At 43.6% G+C, this 19,057-nt stretch overlaps 1 protein-coding gene across 1 annotated transcript in view; it reads right to left on the bottom strand.

The window, feature by feature from the left end:
* LOC145397790 (uncharacterized) overlaps window positions 1-13,787 on the bottom strand; it is a 20,210-nt gene extending 6,423 nt beyond the window's left edge. Inside the window, exons 1-6 of the mRNA XM_080270813.1 lie at window positions 13,737-13,787; window positions 4,697-4,899; window positions 4,215-4,339; window positions 3,896-4,102; window positions 2,465-2,652; window positions 1,148-1,330 (exon numbers count right to left, since the gene is read on the bottom strand). Coding sequence (XP_080126939.1) covers window positions 1,148-1,330; window positions 2,465-2,652; window positions 3,896-4,102; window positions 4,215-4,339; window positions 4,697-4,875 — 882 coding nt within the window. The 5' untranslated portion in view covers window positions 4,876-4,899; window positions 13,737-13,787. The remainder of the gene's footprint in view (window positions 1-1,147; window positions 1,331-2,464; window positions 2,653-3,895; window positions 4,103-4,214; window positions 4,340-4,696; window positions 4,900-13,736) is intronic.
* Window positions 13,788-19,057: the final 5,270 nt, after the last annotated feature.

Genomic DNA, 19,057 nt, shown 5'->3' with positions numbered 1-19,057 from the left:
TAGATAGATAGATAGGTGGATAGATAGACAGATACCCTGGTGCTGGAGAGGTATCCTTCAAGCTGTGCACCTTGATAACTGGGCGGCTCCACTGCCAGGTTATACAAACGTCCCTCAGCTGCCTCCCGATCCCCCGAAAGGAGGATGGTGGACTCAAGTAGAAAGACATCGTCAGTCTGCAGTCCACTGGGTTCAGGTGCAAATGAGTCAGGGGTCACAACAACAAGAACAACAACAACAACATTACCTAGCCTGGTCTTTGGTTCCTTTTTCATTGCATTAAAGATAAATATTCGTCTCTCCTGGAGTGAGTAAAATCGTCTGAAAATAGCAAGAATACAGTTTATTTGACCTCGGTTGACCTAAGGGATACAAAACAATTAAATTCATAGAGATATTGATTGCTGGCCGAGGAAATATAGCCAGATCATGTGTGTGTGGTGTGTGAGGAGTATTAGGAGAGAGAGAGTGAGGTGCGTGGTGGGTGTCAGGAGAGAGAGTGAGGTGCTTGGTTGGTGTCATGGTGTCAGGAGAGAGAGCCGGGTGTGTGGGTAGTGTCAGAGAGGGAGAGGGTAGGACAGGTGTAAGGAGAGATAGTGATGTGTGGGTGTCAGAAGGGAGAGCGAGGTATGTATCGGGTGTCTGAGTATCAGGGTCGAGAATGATTTATGTGTCAATTGTCAGTGTCAGGAGGTAGAGTGAAGTATATGTTAGGTGTCAGAGTATCAGGAGAGAGTGAGGTATGTGTCAGGTGTCACAGTGTCTGGAGGTAGAGTGAGATGCTTAGTAGTGTTACAGTGTCAGGAGAGTGAAGTATGTGTCGGTGTGAGTATCAGGAGAGGGAAAGTGGAGTATGTATCAGGTGTCAGAGTGTCAGGAGAGAGAATGAAATAGTGACGGGTGTCGTCAAGTGAGGTATGTGTCGGGTGTCAGAATGTTTGGAGGTCGAGTGAAATGCTTAGGAGAGAGAGTGAAATATGTGTCAGGTGTCAGAATGCCAGGCGAGAGAGTGAGGTATGTGTTGGGTATCAGGGTATCAGGGGAGAGAGTGAGGTATGTGTCAGGTGTCAGAGTGCCAGGAGTGAGAGTGAGGTATGTGTTGGGTATCAGGGTATCAGGGGAGAGAGTGTGGCATCAGGTGTCAGAGTGTGTGGAGGTAGAGTGAGGTGAGTGCTGCAATGACGAGGGCCAGGCATGCTGCGGGGCGGGGTGGAGCCAGGGCGTGCATGCTGATGGTCTCCCCGGTTTCGGCCACAATCCGGGCAGGGGCGCCGCTCCCCCCTCCTATCCTCATCGGCAGCACCGTCACGTAGAAGTCCTTATCTGGCAACTGAGGGGATTGTGGCTATATAATTTTGCAGTCGTATACCTAAAAGTAATAATAATAATAATAATCGCTAAGGGAAAGGAAGCACAATTTTTTTTTCTACGATAATTTCTGAAACACGTGATTGGAAGGTGGATTCTAGTTTGACCTGTCTTTACCGCTGCCACATGTCCTTCGTTTATGCAATACAGGTTGATCACTTTATTAATGAAGGACAGTCCATTAGTGCGTATAAATAAATGGGGGCGTCCTTCCTCTTTTTAATTTGAGGTCTAAGCATATGGTCCTTTGTACACGAAGACATAAACAAGCCCTTCTCTTGTATCTTATAGCGGTCAAGTTTGATACACCTGTGGGAATAGGAAACTTGACACTGCATTCCAGGTAACGTAGAATAATCAGCAACCAGGTAGAGAGACCAAACTCTATCTTTTTCCCTCCTGCTATGCTTTAATATGGTTGTAAAAAAAAAAAAAAAGAAAAAAAGGATAGGGGGTTTGTTTTTCCCATCGCGAGCTACAATTCACGTATGTCCGAAAAACTTATAAGTCCATCTGGAGTTAACCTTTTTACATGTAGATTTATTATAAAATGTCGCAAGATATGTTTAGTCAGTTTGGTAAATCTAGAATCCTGTTTGTTATTTCTCTTCTTCCTATTTCTAACAATACGTTTAGCTTAATAATACATCATTGGTAGAGTCAGTTGGATTTGCATATATATTAATATATAGAGTACTGGCAAGTGAGAGAGAGAGAGAGAGAGAGAGAGAGAGAGAGAGAGAGAAAACCCAGTCCACCTCTGGATTTCCCCAAACATTTCATTTTTAGTCACCAAGTTATGTAGGTTCTCAAGGCTGTAGATACTGTGGTTGAAGAAAGTGACGTGAAAGAAAGAAGGGAAGGAAGGAAGAAAGAAAGATAGGAAGGAAGAAAGAAAGATAGGAAAGAAGAAAGAAAGAAAAGTAGGAAGGAAAGTAGGAAGAAAAGAAGGAAGGAAGGAAGCAATACACCCCTTCATTTCCCCTGCACGTAAAACTTCATCTCTACTCACCAAGTGTAAGTTATGTCGGTTCTTAAGACTTCATTTCCACTCACCAAGTCTAAGTTATGTAGATTCTTAAGACTTTCCACTCACCAGGTCTAAATTATGGAGATTCTCAATGCCGTAGATGCTGTAGTTAAGAAGTTTGACGTGAACGGGATAGTCGAAGGATTGGCCGATGTCTAAGGAGAGTGTGTCTATTCCCACTCCTATAATACCCTCTTTGTGATTGTGTTTCTCCTGGTGGGCCACGATCCACTCCGCCGCCTCTACGCTCAGACCTGGGAGAGATGGATAGATAGATAGATAGGTAGGTAGGCAGGTAGGTAGGTAGGTAGGTAGGTAGGTAGGTAGATGGCAAGATAGGTGAGGAATGAAGGGGCACCATTGTTAAAAGGACAGATTCTCTCTCTCTCTCTCTCTCTCTCTCTCTCTCTCTCTCTCTCACACAGACACGACTCCTTCCATCACACTTCCCCATCCCTCCCCCACTCCTCAAGTTTGTTCTCCCGTAAAATTGATAATCCTTTGTCCTTCTTTGCATGCTGTATAACGTTCTGGCACCATGTTATCATATTTTTATCGGGCCGTCTACTTACACGCTAGTCTATGCTAAATATACTCTCTTGCTATGCTTTCGCTAGTTATACTTGCCAGATGGCGTATATTGTAGTGGATAACTTTTTCAGAATATTCTCATCGTAGCAAAGAGTAGGAGTAACTGGCTACCTGAGGGTACTGTACATCTCTGGTATTCCACTCCAGCTGCCATTAAACCTTATAGGGTAGTCCACAAATAGCGCTCATCTTGAACCTCACCAACCTGTATCTTATGTATTGAAGGGGTGGTTCGATCTGCTCGGTGTGGGAGTGGGTATGGCAGTGGGAGAAGGAACTGAATACAAGAGACAGGCTAGACTCATGTGCTGCAGGGACGGCTCAGTCTGATGGTGTGGGCTTGGGTGTGACAGTGAGAGTAGGAAATGAATAAATGATGCAGGGTAGACGTTAATAATGCCGCCCCCGTAACACGCAGTCAATAGCCCGGCGGAACGAAAGGGAAACGCTATATATGGACGACCCTGAATGTAAACTGCAGTAACAGGAGCCAGAGAGTCAGCCCCATGAATCCATTGATGTACTTTTTGCAGTGTATTCTTGCTGCTGCCAGACTGTATTTTTCACACTGGGAAAACATCTGTGAATGAAAAAGGTTAATGAAGCCTTTATCCAACCCCTCCAGTTAGGAAATCTCTCCTGAGTAAAAAGACTCGTCTGAAGATAGCGAGAATAAGATTTTAAAATGTCATCAATGTGAAGCATGAGAAAAACTGAAGAGGGACGCCTTCACGTGCCGACACGACACAGCAGAGCGGCGGAGCTACCTGATTCTGCAAACGTCCCTCAAATCGCTCCCTGTCCCCCGAATGGACGACGGTAAACTGTGGGAAGAAGGACAGATTCAGACTGCGGTCCACCGGGTTCACGTCAAAACAAACCTATGGAACCACAACTACACCGCACCTGGAAAGTTGAGTTTGTTGTGCTGGTCGAGGCCGCTGTAGCTCCTGGTGGTCTTGTTCCTCTTGTCCCACCCAGTCCGGATGAGAACCACGGCGCTGTCCGGAATAACGTCATGCGCCGCCTCCCACGCCTCCAGGTCCGCCACACGCACCTCGTAGTTCTTGTGGCCGGAGCGCAGTATCGTTCGGCTCAAGTCTATCTTCACACCTGACGGAAGAAAATACGTAACTCAGTGATGTCCTCTCTCTGACATTTTATCCCTTTTTTTCTCCACTTGCTTGCTTGCTTACTTATTACCTGTTAACATTATTATCTGTACCTGGTCTTCGCCATAGCCTAGAGGTGGGTATTTCGTTGACGTCCCATCCACCCTGCTTGAAGTGCACCGGGGCGTCGATGTGGGTGCCAGAGTGCTCCGAGGTGTGGATGTCGTTCAGCTCCACCCTGCCAACACACACACACACACACATACGTCAGTCATCGCAAATCCACATCAGGGAGTCAGTGTTACATTAATCTTTAACTCTGTTCAGTATCTGAGGTGTGTTCTTTTTCAGCCTTATTCCATTTTTCACATAAGTAGTTTGACGGAAATCCCCCAAGAGCTTTTAACATTACTTTAGGTGAAGATTGACAGTTTGGTCAGTTTAGGAAATACCTCACTGACTGTAAGCGCAATATTACTTAATGGTGATTTTGAGAAACAGAGGTGCCACCACGTGAAGGCCTCCCTCTCAAAGAAATAAATAAAAAAGAACAAAATCAGACTCTAATGCAGTGTTAACAAGAGTACAGTCTCACCAGATGCCATGCTTGTTGATTCCCTTCTTGACGATATCGAGGCGGAATGGCGTGAGTTTCGGGGAGGTGGGAGCGTCGCGGTTGTAGGTGTAGGAGAGGTCAATGAGGCGGGCTGTGGCGGGGGCCGGCGGGGGCAGGGCGATCGTCAGCAGCGCCACCTTCATGTACAAAGACAGCATGACGGCAAGGAGGGCTGGGGGCACCTGAGGGAGGGAAAGAGATATACCACTGTCTGCTTCAACTGTCTTCTTCGCTGTCTATGTTTTCTGTCTGCCTATGACTTTATCCACTTTTTATAATTATTTTCTTTAGTTTTATATTCTCTACTTACTGAACTGGTGATTCTACACAGCAACGGAAGAGGTAAAGAGACTGCTATACTCTTTTTACTCTAACTTGGCCCAAATTGCCATCTTTCCTTCTTGAATGCTGAGTTGGAGGAACAGTTAATACTAGAAATTGGTGCTAATCACGAAGAAGTGTTATGGATAGGATGCAGAGCCGTAGCATTGTCTTTTTCATGCCACTGAGCTACGTGAAATAAGCTGCAAATGGACGAATATCTGGGCCAAGTTAGGGTGAAAAGAGTACAGTAGGGGGAATGGTGGTGGCAGAGGGGATAGGGTGAAATTATCCACTTCCTTATGAGCCTAGCTGAGAGGAATGAAACCAGCACAACCAACAACCATCTACTTAAACATGCAGGTCCCTTTTTAAGCTTTAGATACGAAGAGACTGGTAAAGAAACACTATGATGATGTCTTTCTTTTTCTTTTCTGTGTGTGTGTGTTTTTTTTTTATTCTGCCCCCCGAACTTAGAGAGAGAGGGAGAGAGAGAGAGGAGGGGGGGAGGGAGGGAAGGGCAGAGTAGTAGAGAGACAAAGTCAGTGGAATATGCATGTCAAGTACAACTACGAACAATGCACCACAAAACTAACATAAGTGGTTGAAATTAGGACAAGCAGAAGAAATTGGGTTGTTGAGTAGGATGATAGTGCAAAGCGTCAGGGTGGTGGGGTGATGGAAGAAGCTGAAACAAGCATATTAAGCAATGTGGGTGTTATGGAAGATGATACGGTAGTATGTTGCAATGGTAGGGATGTTGTTGCGTAATCCTGGTTTATGTGGCTGAGTAGAACCGTCATGATCACTACTAGAACGCAAAAGTGGTTATTCATGGCCCTCATATACCTTGCGTCTCCCGTCTCATTGCCTTTTTCGGCATAATCAGGAAAATAAAGGATCAAGATTTCCCTATTTCGCATGCTCTGTGGTGTTCTGTCTTTCATGCCTCATCCCCCTGTATTCCCGCCAGGCAGCGAGGAGGGTGATTTCTTACTAATTTTAGCGAGGGTGTTTGATGTTTGGTAGTGTTTAGCGTGAGGAAGATTTTACAACCTCTTACCCTCCCTCGCATCACCCTATTTATCCCCAGTCTCTCTCCTGTATCCCTTAAGAGAGAACAGGAAGCTCGCTCTTACTTGGTCCTCAGGCAAAGTAGGAATGCCTTTGGAGACACAGAAAGCGAAAGAAAAAAAATGTAAATTATCGTCAACATTCACATCTGTCAAAGAACTCGGTTATCAGCAGCAGTATTTGCAACCCCAAGCTCATCTGAATGTGAACCCGGTGGTCTGCAGGCTGAAATTGCCCTTATTCTGCAGCTCATCATCCTTCTTTCTGGGACAGGGATGGAGTTAAGGGACGTTTGTATAACAGAGTAGCCCCACCGTCTGGTTAGATCCTTGCCACCTCGTGAAGGCGTCTCCCTCCGACTCCTGAACACGATTGCAAGGAAGAATTACCCAATAGTCAGTTTTCAACACTTTTCAGGTGGGTCTCCATTAGCTAAATACCATCGTCTTCAGGTAGCCCAAAAGCATTCCTAAATTACCAGAGTGGACAAGCTATTAAGTGCTAAGAAACAGTTAATTTAATCTTGATAGCAGGTGTATATAAGCATGTTTGTAGCAGTCTTAGTATAATAACCCCATTTTATGGTAAGAACGATGTCATGAGCATAATCTCCATGAACTTCTCTATATGTTACGAGGAAATGTTGAAATATATAATGACTTCGATGTACTAGTTAATTTTCTACTAAACTACTTAAGAATATGAGGCACAACCTGTCAAGATAAGAAGTGGCAGTTAATGAGAAGCCATGTTTTCCCAGGTGGCTGATGACTGAAGGTAAACATCGGTCTGGCTTGCCTACGCCACGACACATCACACTTCGCCACATCACACCACACAACGCCACATCACACCACATTACATCCAACACTGTGCTATACCACACCACGCTCTTCCACCCTACCCAACCCTACCCCTCACGACACCACACCACATCACATCCCACACCATGTTTCATACCACACTACACCACACCCGACCCTGCGTCACACCACACCTCGTGCCACACACACACACACACACACACACACACACACACACACACACACACACACACACACACACACACACACACACACACACACACACACACACACACACACACACACACACACACACACACACACACACACACACACACACACACACACTATCCTCATCCTGCCCTCACATCACTGTTTATACTCTCATACTACACTGCGTTATATTCACAATCACTTTCCTATTATACTCTCACTCACCTGACCCACACCCCTATACCTCACTCATCCTCTTTCACTCTCTCTCACTCATTTTCACTCCTCATCCACCATCTTCACACTTCCTTACATCTCTTTTATCCTCAGAGAGAGAGAGAGAGAGAGAGAGAGAGAGAGAGAGAGAGAGAGAGAGAGAGAGAGAGAGAAAGAGAGAGAGAGATGTGAGAGGACCTCGTCTTTCACTGGATTGTCTCACGTTGCTTTTGATGATGATGATAATGATAATGATGATGATGAAACATATCTACCCACAAATACTGACAGTCTACCCACAGCTACCCACAAGGAAATACCTCAACTAACCACAACTTAATCACACTTAACCTACCCACACCTACCCACAACAACCTTCAACCACCCACAACTACCCACAACTGCTTACAACAACCTTCAAGTACCCACAACTACCCATAACAACCACCCACCCACCCTAAAAGCCCGCATCGCCTAGTTAGCTCATGCCTTTCACCCTTATAACACAATTCAAGATGACACCCTATTTTCCTTCGTGTTTTTCTCGCTCTTGTGCTAACCAGGCGAGTCGAGCAATTTCTCTGCCAACTATGCTAGCCCCGTGTTTGTGTGTTTACGTGCGGTGTTTGTGATTCGGGCACGCTTTACATGTGTGTGTGTGTGTGTGTGTGTGTGTGTGTGTGTGTGTGTGAGAGAGAGAGAGAGGGGGGGGGAGGGAAGTGGAAGAATTTTAACAACATACTGAACATGTGTTGGTTACATTATATACAGAAACCCAAACTTCAGTATATGATTTCAGTTCTTCCATTTTCCTTGCTTCTCTGTTCTATTTAGCCCCTGCAGTATGTATTATTATTATTATTATTATTATTATTATTATTATTATTATTATTATCATTATTATTATTATTATTATTATTATTATCATTATTATTATTATTATCATTATTATTATTATTATCATTATTATTATTATTATTATTATTATTTATTCTCACTGTAACCAAACAATAACTTCATTTTCGTAGACTTTACAACAGAGATAAATTACATATATTTTTCCATAACCTCTTCACTAACTCTGTCCCTCACAAAACCAGCATAAAAACAGTTTAAAGGGAACAAGAGTTAAATACCATAAGCTACATTTGGTGTCCTCGCAGGGTCCAAAATTTACGGATAGAATATATAAGCGAATTTTTGCGTTTGATTTTCCTCTGACACCTTTTATTCTTTCTACTGCAGACGATTTTGTTCAGCTTAGAGGAGATCCGTCGGACTTGAGAATTTTGGACTGAGAATTATCGTGACTAAATGTGTGAAGTATTTAGTGTTTGTTATATGTTGGCTTCATGCGATATAGTAAGTCTCTCTCTCTCTCTCTCTCTCTCTCTCTCTCTCTCTCTCTCTCTCTCTCTCTCATATTAAATCATACATTATCTAATATCTTTTTTTTCCTTCCTCTCTTGGTTACACCAGGTGACCAAGAAGACAGGTGATGAGCGCTCCCCACGTCACGCATTCCCTAGGTGGCAGTACAGGTGACGATGAGAAAGAAGGTGGATGGCCAGGTACTCCCACGACCCTCAACCCCCCCAGGTATGTTTCTCTCATCTTTTCTTTTCCTGACTGAGTGGGTTAGATGAAGCCTCAGTGAACCCCCCCAGCCTTTCCATAAGCTGAATAAAATCGTAGGGCATCAAGAAAAATAAGTAAAAAAAAAAAATGTACGTCGCCGGATTGAAGGGGTTAAATAAATTAGTGTCAGGCTTCGTTATCAATTGCTTATTTACCGGGGCGGGTTCAGTTCCTGTAGGTCACTCAGACAACTCACTTTAACTCGGTGATTTTCGTCCATTTCCAGCGTATTTCACATAGTTCAGTGGTAGGATAAGGTAAAACTGCGGCTCTACATCCTTTTCATTACACTTCTTTGTGACCAGCACCATATGCTACTGTCTTGTTACATCTAGTCATTCAAGATGGAGAGATGGCAATTTTACGTCAAGTGAAAATGAACAGAGTTAAATGCCCCTATCCAGGCGAAGATTAAGCTCCCCTATTACCAAATCCCTCCTGCAGAAATGAATACCACATCAAAGTTAACAATATAACACCTAGACAGTATTCCTTGGACTTCCCTTTCTTCTCAAAATTACATCTTTTGTTAAAAAGCTGGTGCCGAGTTCATCCGTAATTTATAATCACTCGCTTAAAGGCCGCCTTCGGCGGCCTCCGCTCGATGTCAAGTCACTTTCTATCTTCAGAAATGAGTCATAACTCGGGAACCGGCGGCCCGATTGGACTGGAAATTGTTTTATTTTTCAAGTTAAAGTAATTTAACGGTACCATGCTCTAGCAAAAATTAGCGCTGCATGCGCCGCTTTTGCTGTGTTACGGTAACAAACATACAGAAATCGGATCATTCTCTTCACAGAGCTCCATCACTCACGCTTCCTCCATACCAGCTCTGTTTTCATTTCTGTTATTATCTTTTTCTTGTCATTGTTTCTGTCTGTTTTTTTTTCTTTTTCTTTTTCTTTATTTTCTTTTTTTGTGTGTGTGTGTTTACGCTTCGGTTGCGGTCCATGTTCTCTTCCTGCCTTGGTTCCTTGTGCCGTGGTCTTTTGGGATGCTTTTTGATCATCTTACTTTGAACTTCTGTGGAATTTTGAGTTTTTCTTTGGGGAGGGTGCGTTCTTTCTCTGTTTTCGATTTTCTTTCTTTTGTCCTCATCCTCTGTGCTCTTTAGTTCATGTGTCGAGAGTTGGTTGTGCTTTCTCTTTATTTATGTACCAGATTATTTGTAGTAGTAGTAGTGGTAGTAGTAATAGTAATAATAATATTAGTAGTAGTGGTAATAGTACTAGCAGTAGTAGTAATAGTAGTATGTGTGTATGTATGTACAGTACTTACGGTATGTATGTATGTAAGTATATATGTATGTAAACTGAGCACAGGAACGTATAAACAAAGCCCTATGTTTATGCAGGTCATTTAAAACAAAAATACAAAGACAGGACGTGATTCGAACGCATTCCACTTTGCATAAACAAGAGGGAAGAGGAAAAGTCAGATTTATTTTGTTTTTTCCCTCATGTCTTTCAGTAATAGTGTCAGAATTTTGGAGCTTTCCCTCCCCTTAAGGACTTCAAGTTAATTAATATGGCCTTATGACTATTATATGAGTTGTGGCTTTATTACATGGGTCTTTGGCTTTATAACATGGCTTTATGGCTTTAATAAATGGCTCTGTGGCTTTATCGCTTTATTGTATGGCTCTGTGACTTTATTATGTGGCGCTATGGCTTTTTTTATAAGGCTCTATGACTAAAATGGCTCTATGACTTTATGTTTAAAGATAATATTTCACGAGACACCACAGGAACGGCCTAATATTCTGACACACACACACACACACACACACACACACACACACACACACACACACACACACACACACACACACACACACACACACACACACACACACACACACACACACACACACACACACACAATTTCAGCATGTAGGGCAAAGTGAGTACCTGCTATAAATGAGTTCAACCTTTGGGCTCAGAGTAAGTAGGAAAATGTTGTGGTAAGGTGTTGATGCAGGTAATCAGTCGAGTCTCACCTACACCTGTCGCTCCTTGTCACTAGATGTTGATGGAAAGGTCTACGGAAATCGCAGGTTGGATTGGGTTGGGTTAGATCAATTTTGGTTGGGTTGGGTTAGGCTTGGTTTGGTTAGGTTGGGTTGGGTTGGTTGAGGTTAGGTTAAGTTAGGTTAGGTTAGGTGGGGTTATAAAGCTATCTACTTCTCGTGCCATCTCTCATTAGAAACTAAAGGATAGATGAGGAAGTTAGGACAGGTGTAGGCTAGGTGAGGTGAAGCTAGGAAAGGTAATTAATCAAGACTCTACCCCACCTGCCACTCCTTCTTACTCGTTGTTGACGGAAGGGTAGACAGAAATAACAAGTTGGGGAAGGGAGGTGAAATGTGTGTGTGTGTGTGTGTGTGTGTGTGTGAGAGAGAGAGAGAGAGAGAGAGAGGGGGGGGAGGGAAGAAAAAAAATGGTAACAGGAGCAGGTTGATTATTAAGTTCCGGTGATGACTGACAGCCTTAATGACCCCCCCCCCACATTACCACCACCCTCACCCCTACGTACCCACCACTCCCCACCACCCCTTCCCACCCCACCCTGCCCACCTCACCCCCACCGTGCCGGGTTTCAAGGGTCAGGAAAAAAAATGTGTTGTAATTGTGAGGAGCGGCTGGCAGCGTGCACTGGCCAGGACGGGGAGCTAAATGTGGCCCACCTCCCCTCACGTCATCTCCCCTCACCAACCCTCCTTTCCCCTCCCTTCACATCCCCTCCCCTCCCCTCTACTCTCGTTCCTCCCCTCCCCCCTCACATCGCTGACACTCCACGCTCATCTTATCGCCTCACCTTCTCTGGGGCTCACATTAATCTAGCGTAGCATTTGTTTTTATTTCATTTTTTTTTAACTCCCTTCACAGAGCACATTCATCAGTGACGCTAGTTACAAAAATAAGTGAGCGAGCGAATACCCGCGAGCGCGCGCGCGCACACACACACACACACACACACACACACACACACACACACACACACACACACACACACAGTATATCTGGCTATCTATCTGTGTATATATATATATATATATATATATATATATATATATATATATATATATATATATATATATATATATAGCCACAAACTGCCCATTAAATTTTACAGGTACCACTGTCACCTACAACTTGTATTATGTTTGGATGAAAATCCGATATATTATTTTGATATAGTTATAGTTTATATTTTTGGAGGAGCTTTTTAAAAAATAAAGGCATCTAGAAGGCCCGCATTGCTTGTGAGATGTGTGTGCCATGCCAGAGCCAGGCTTGGTGAGTGTGCGGTAAGAGGGGCGTGGCTCACACACACATGTGGGTGAGGTGATGGCACGCGGCATGGCGTGGATGGCAGTAGGCAGGGAATTGTAGGATGCTTGTTGTGGTATCAGAGTATTCACTGGGTCAAGGTTTTTGCGATTAACCCTCTTATGGGTAGCATAACTGCAATATTGTATTCCAGGTAACGCCATACGATGAACTTGAATGTTAACGTCGCCAACACCAAGTTTCTCAGTGTTCACGTCTTCTGTAGTGTTTTATTCCATTTGACACCGGACGATTTACTTGGCTGAAAGCGAGCACAGGAGTCTGAAATTTACATTCGAACTGGTGAGCCCGAGCATAAATTACACCCTTACACCTGCAGTAGACACATGACGGATGAGACAGCGTGTGTGTTAGTATACGAATATTTTTGTTGTGTTGGTCCCAGGCTCATTTGGACGTAAACCAGGTGGACCGCTGGTTGTAGTTGCCCTTCTCGTACATTCCGCCACCTTCCTTTTGGGGAATAAAGAAGTTCAGGGTCGTTTGAATAAATATATACGTCGATGCCTTTACCAGAGTCTTCACTACAGTGCCTGTGTATTGGCTAGGCAGCGTTTCATCTTGCAGACATCTTGTATTCAAATTACTATATGCTGTATCTAAGACGAGCCTGTCACAAATACCTCAAGGTTTTCAAGCATGTATATCTTCTCACTGTTAAATCAGGCGGTTGTGCTTTCTTACACCATGATATAAGAAAATAATTCGATAATATGATGGTTCTTAGTGGGTTATATCCACATTTGAACTTATCAGAGATCATCGTACATATAATGACTGTTTGTATACATTAACTGATTTTCGTATACATTAACTAAAGCCACACTTGCAATATTCATAAAGTACCGCATCCAAGGAATTTACAGGGAAGCCAGTAGTCCTGCGTCCTTAAACACTATATAGACCTCTGAAATTTAATCTTCAGACCAGCTTGGTAAATCAACGTGCTTTTTAGTGTCTGCTCTGTAATTATTTCTGTCTTACGGTTTGTTATCCAAGGTTGCTGCAGACGTGTACTGTAAGAAATAGATTATAGTTTTCTTAATAGACGTCCTCGTTTGTTGACACTCCGTCTTTCTGATGCCAGTTTTTCTTATCCGCCATCAGTGACTTATTTTTCATTTGTGGAAGTTTTGGAAAGTAAGCTTAATAAAAAGAGAGAAAACAATACATTCGAATAACGGCAGTAAAAACATAGAAGACATCTCGAAGTATACTTCTAAGAGACAGGGCATCTAGTTCGTTATGTACTTACTCTCTTGTACTAGTGATTCTCTTCCACACTCACACTAAAATCACGTAAAAGCAGGTGACAGGTGAAGTATGAGTGAGTGGAAGTGGTAGTGTGTGTGTCTCAGTTACACAGAGGGTGCGTGAAGTGCATGGTTCTGTCTGTCTCACCTGGCAATACAGAGGGTGCGTGGAGTGTGGTGCTACCTGTCTCACCCCTACAGTGCCTGAGGGTAGACTGCTTGGCCCTGTGCCCGCTCAGTGCCATACTCTCTGCTCAGGCTTACTCTACCGCCCCTCCCCCACCCTCACTCCCCCCACCCTTACTCCCCCCACCCTCACTCCCTCCACCCTCAATCCCCCACCATCCCCTCCTTTTTATTTTGTTAATGGGGTGGTTAGTAAGAAGAGAAGAAGCTTGATCAAAGGTACAAGAGAAGCAGAGTTGAAAAAGAGAATGGGTGTAGTATAGTGGGGTTATGTGTTGCTGTTAATTTCTCTCTCTCTCTCTCTCTCTCTCTCTCTCTCTCTCTCTCTCTCTCTCTCTCGTGCCTTCTACCCGTGCCCTGTCGGCTGTACCCTTCACTGACAGACAGGCAGACCGAAACACACACACACACACACACACACACACACACACACACACACACACACACACACACACACACACACACACACACACACACACACACACACACACTGATACAATACGCCTGCCGCGCTTCCGTGCACCCTTTTTAATCCCACGTGCACGGAAGCGCGGCGGGGGTATTGTATCATTGTGTGTGTGTGTGTGTGTGTGTGTGTGTGTGTGTGTGTGTGTGTTTGAACAAAATAACACAGAATCGATTTAGACCAAACTTGGTGCAAAGGTTGAGGGTCTTTGCAGTGATTGAAGTTTTATTTACAGCATGTCAGAAGTCAAGGCCAAACAGGAAGGGCAACCTAAAAAAAAGAAAAAGAAAGAAAAAAATGGTGTAGGGTCTGAACGTAAGTCATGGATGAATTGACTCGATTTTGAGGTCAAAGGTCAAGATTACAGATGAAGGTAAAAAAATCGGCCCTACGGCTTGAGCCAAATTGTGTGAAAGGGTTAAGGGTCAGCCAAGAATAAAGAGATTCTATGTTGAGAACGATAAGCCAAAGATCAAGGTCACAGAGCAATGTCAACCCCAATAGTTTGCATTCGACTTGGACCGAACTTGAGGGAAGGGTTGGGGATCATGCAAGGATGAAGTAACTTGATTTTGAGAACAGTCGATCGAAAGTCAGGACCACAGGGCAAAGTAGAGTGGTCTGCCCTTAGAACAACTGTTGAACTCGGGTGTTGCTCTCACTTAGCGCTCTTTTTATTTATTTATTTACTTATTTACCTATCTATCTATCTGTCTGTCTGTCTACCCATCAGTCTGTCAGTTTATCTATTTATTTATTCATTCATTTATTTATTTATTATTTATTTATTTATTGTAATTCATTGTTAGTTGCTGCTACCTGCACCAGCTGAATGACATCCGAAAACTAGAAAAAACAAAACTTGTATACTCATATTCAGTTTCTCACCTTTCGTACAACTTGTTCTGTACCAAAGTGAATCGAAACAGCCACAACCAGGCACAATTAATCGCTCTGCAGTTTACCTCAGTAGCTTCACCTGTTACCTGCTTCAGATCACTACCGGCGAGACATCCCCTTATAATTACTTCAGTTCAGTTTTCATTTTATCCACACACACCTCTCATCGTGTTTGATAATTGATCAGGCCTTTACGAGTCAGAATCTTTCACATTATCCTTCCACGTCTTCCTTAAACTTTCCTATCCTAATATTACCCTTTGATTCTGAACTGTACGTGTTCTTTACCGATCCTCAACCACTTCTTACTCTTTCCGTCTGTCTCACCACACACAGAGACCTGAGATACTCCATTTCCAGTTCCTGTTCTCTTTTTCGGTCTTTAGCATTTACCGTCTTGCATCCATGTAGCACCTTCAGCATCCCTTTTTCATACGTACCCGTCTTCGAGTTAATATGGCCTGATCCTCCGTTTTACACACACTGCTCGAGGTTCCTAATACTTTTGTCCCTTCTCCTATCCTATGACTTACTTCAAGGTCCCTTGCTTCCATCTCCTATTATGTCCACCCTTAGATTCCCGAAACAATTCACTTCCAAACCTTCCTCGTTAAGGCTTACTGTCATGTCGTTGTGCTATCCTTCTCTCGTCATCTTGCCTTTTCTCACATTCGCTCAGAGCTTCCTCCGCTTTAAAGTTCTTCCAGATGCTGATGGCCACTGCTGAATATACGTTTAAAGTATGGCACTACATCATCTGCATACAAAGCTCGTTTACTTCTCAGACTTTCTCTTCGCTTCCCCTTCTCCGTGCATCCATTCAACGCGTCCCTCTCCTCAGTGTCTTTACGTCTCTTTGCCACCAATCCGTCAGTGAAGAGATTTGCCATCTATGAAGACACACCTCGCTGTCGCACCCCCACCCCCACCTTTACCTCAGACCCTTCACCCTCATCTTGTCCCATTTACACGCATGCCATATTCATTTCATAAACTTCACTGCATTTCAAAGTTTGCCCTGCTATTCACTGGTATGCGACGGGAGCATGTATCTGGCTCAGTGATGGATACCCCTGCCCTATATAGTCCCCGATCACCCTTCGGCAAGGTGTAGCACCCGTTACCCATCCAAAACGTTAATAGGTAAATGGTTACCGTCGTCCCGGGAGGCACTACCATGGGAGTAAGGTGGGGTCTAGGTGGCTGGCCTTACACAACACTCCCAGGCGAGGAACTCAACCACAATTTACCATGTAGTTAGAGTCCGGGCTGAGGCTACTACTCATGCACATCTACTGTACATACAGCTCATCCTCTTGGGGGCTATTCCTCCCCCTTTTGTCCTGCACCTCACCACGTGGAAGGACCCTGTTCCGACCTAGGCAACGTGTTTGCCGACGGAAGGCTCTTACTTCCTTGTGGGCGATGGGTCTGCTTGGCCAGGTAGGCCGGAGTAGAACAACAAAAACTTGACATTTTTCATCTCTTTCAGTTCTGTCATCCTATTATTCTATCACCAAATCCATAAAAGCTGCATACAGATCCGTCCCTTTCTCTACATGCTTTTCACACATTTCCAAAGCAAACATCCACAGACGCACCCTGCCACACCTAACACCTCCCTGCTCTTCCTTCGCACGGTGTATTGTATTTGGCCTTAATTATTTAATTACCACTCTTCCTAGCAATTACGGTGAATGCTAAATAATTTATGTCACTAAATTTGAACATTCCTCTTTGTCGTCATTATCATTACGCAGCGGTACAATTATGAAATCTCCCCCATTGCAGTGGCATTCGTGCTACATAGAAGTCTCCTTTTCTGCTGCGTTTCAGGTCCTCTTTGCAATGACATATCTGCTACTTCCAAATCCCCCTTTGCAACGAGATCTCAGCTGCCTCCGAATCCCTCGTTGCAGACGCGTTACCATGGCAGCCAAGGTCATCACTTAGGGTATGTCGCACCTTGGACCGGACCCAGGCAGCGTTGCAAAGTTAATGTTTTTCGCTAGATCTAGAAATATTTGCTTCCAGTTAGCCACATTTATTTGACATTAACGACAAGATATCTAGTGACCTAATATTCAAGCGATTTTTACAGAGACTTGGCAGTTATGTGGAGATTATAGCCCACTTTTCTAGCAGTTTACTGGAGTGTCTTGTGTTTAACGTTCTAGCGGTTTTGGTAGGAAGTTTAGCGGTATAAGAAAAGTTGGATCCGGCAACTCTAGTTCGTACCCAGGCTTTGTATCACTTGTCAGTGTGGGATGGTGGCAGTGGTCGGTGTGTGATCAGGGTTGTGCTAGAGAGTGCAGTGATTTGATTGAAAAGCTCATTGTTGTAAAAGTGTATAGTACATATACAGTGAAAAGAAGGTTGTGGGCCTTGTTACTCATCTCCTTCAGCACGTACAGTTACATTTAGTCGTGGTTACAGAGTGCACACAGCGTACAACAAGAGGAAGTGGTGATTATTGTGCAGGTGAACAGAAACAGACTAAACATCATTCTCTGCTGTAGATTAAAAGGGAACAAAGTGATGAAGTGGAGTGGCCCAGAGACGTACATAGAAAACGTGGCTTGAAGGAGCATATTCATCATCATCATCATGACCTCTCTGACCACCTGAGGGGAGAGTAAAATGTTGTGTAGGTGAAAAGATATAAACTAAAACTGTAACATTGCTTAGAGACGGACTAAAAAAAAAAAAAGTGGCTTGGATTACGTTCATCATCATCATCATAACCACAATATTTTCCGAGGTAGCATTCAGAAGACAAGGAAAGGTTTGTTTATTTCTTTACTTATTTATTTACTTACTGTTTTGGAGGGAACAAGCATAGTGAATAAAATCATAATAAAACAAACAATTCGTGATAATATGATACTTATGAGGGCAGACTTTGGTGAAAATGAAGCCAATTTCCACCGTTTAATGGAATCTTGAGAGCTTGAATAATTGCTATTGAGAGTGTGATCGTCCGGGGTAGGGTTGCGAGAGGCAGCCCATAAAAAGACCAGGGACGGGGGCATAGAGTGTGACCTCAGGGATAAGGGACTGAATGGGGAGGCTACCAGGGATCGAGCAGCGTGGAGAGCCGCGTTTAGGTGACCAAGGCTGACGCATGTAAAGATATTGAAACCTTTATAAACGATACGATGTGATTGTATATAGAGGCTTGTGATGTTGAAAATTGCGATAATAATTTTTTAAAAAGATAAATTGATGATAAACTAATATAGATAATGATGGTCAGGATGGAATCGGATGCGATATATTAGAATAAGGTATCACGAGGGGCCATAGGATCCTTTGACACACTATAAACATCTTGTAGTGGGGTTACCTGTAATCTCTTAGACGTTCATATCGGGTCCAGGTAAACAATAGCAGCATCGAACACCTTATTTACCTTAGCTTTGGAGGCTCCTTAACACACTTTCCTCACCGACTTATTTTCCCGTCGTAATCGTGACTATTAAGGAACGATCGCAACTTGCATTATCCTAAACTACGACATGCAACCGTCATGTGATAAATCCAGGTCCCGCTGTTAGTTATAGGTGCGAATAAGCGAAAGTTAAATGAGACTTAGGAATGAAACCAAAGATCGGGATACAAAAACTCACGATTATTTTCCCGTCATAACTCAGAATTTTAATGGCAGGAGGAACGAGGTGGCTGTAGAATCTTCCTCTTCGTCCTGTTCGAACGTCAAAAATAAATCTTAAGTTACGATGGGAAAATTACAGCAGGTTATAACTTTTTTTCCGGAGGACGATGAAGGAAGGGAATGCATAATCTTCTCTTATCTAGTTCTTCCTGGAAAAAGATATCTTAGTTACGACGAGAATGGATCGTAAATATGTCAAAAAATCTTACGTTTGGGGTTACCGGAAGCGAGTCGGGAAATCATC

The sequence above is a fragment of the Coenobita brevimanus genome, chromosome 43 (genome assembly GCF_032717465.1).
Source record: "Coenobita brevimanus isolate Jiangsu-jjx chromosome 43, ASM3271746v2, whole genome shotgun sequence".
Lineage (NCBI taxonomy): Eukaryota > Metazoa > Arthropoda > Malacostraca > Decapoda > Coenobitidae > Coenobita > Coenobita brevimanus.
This window is presented reverse-complemented; position numbering and strand designations above follow the sequence as displayed.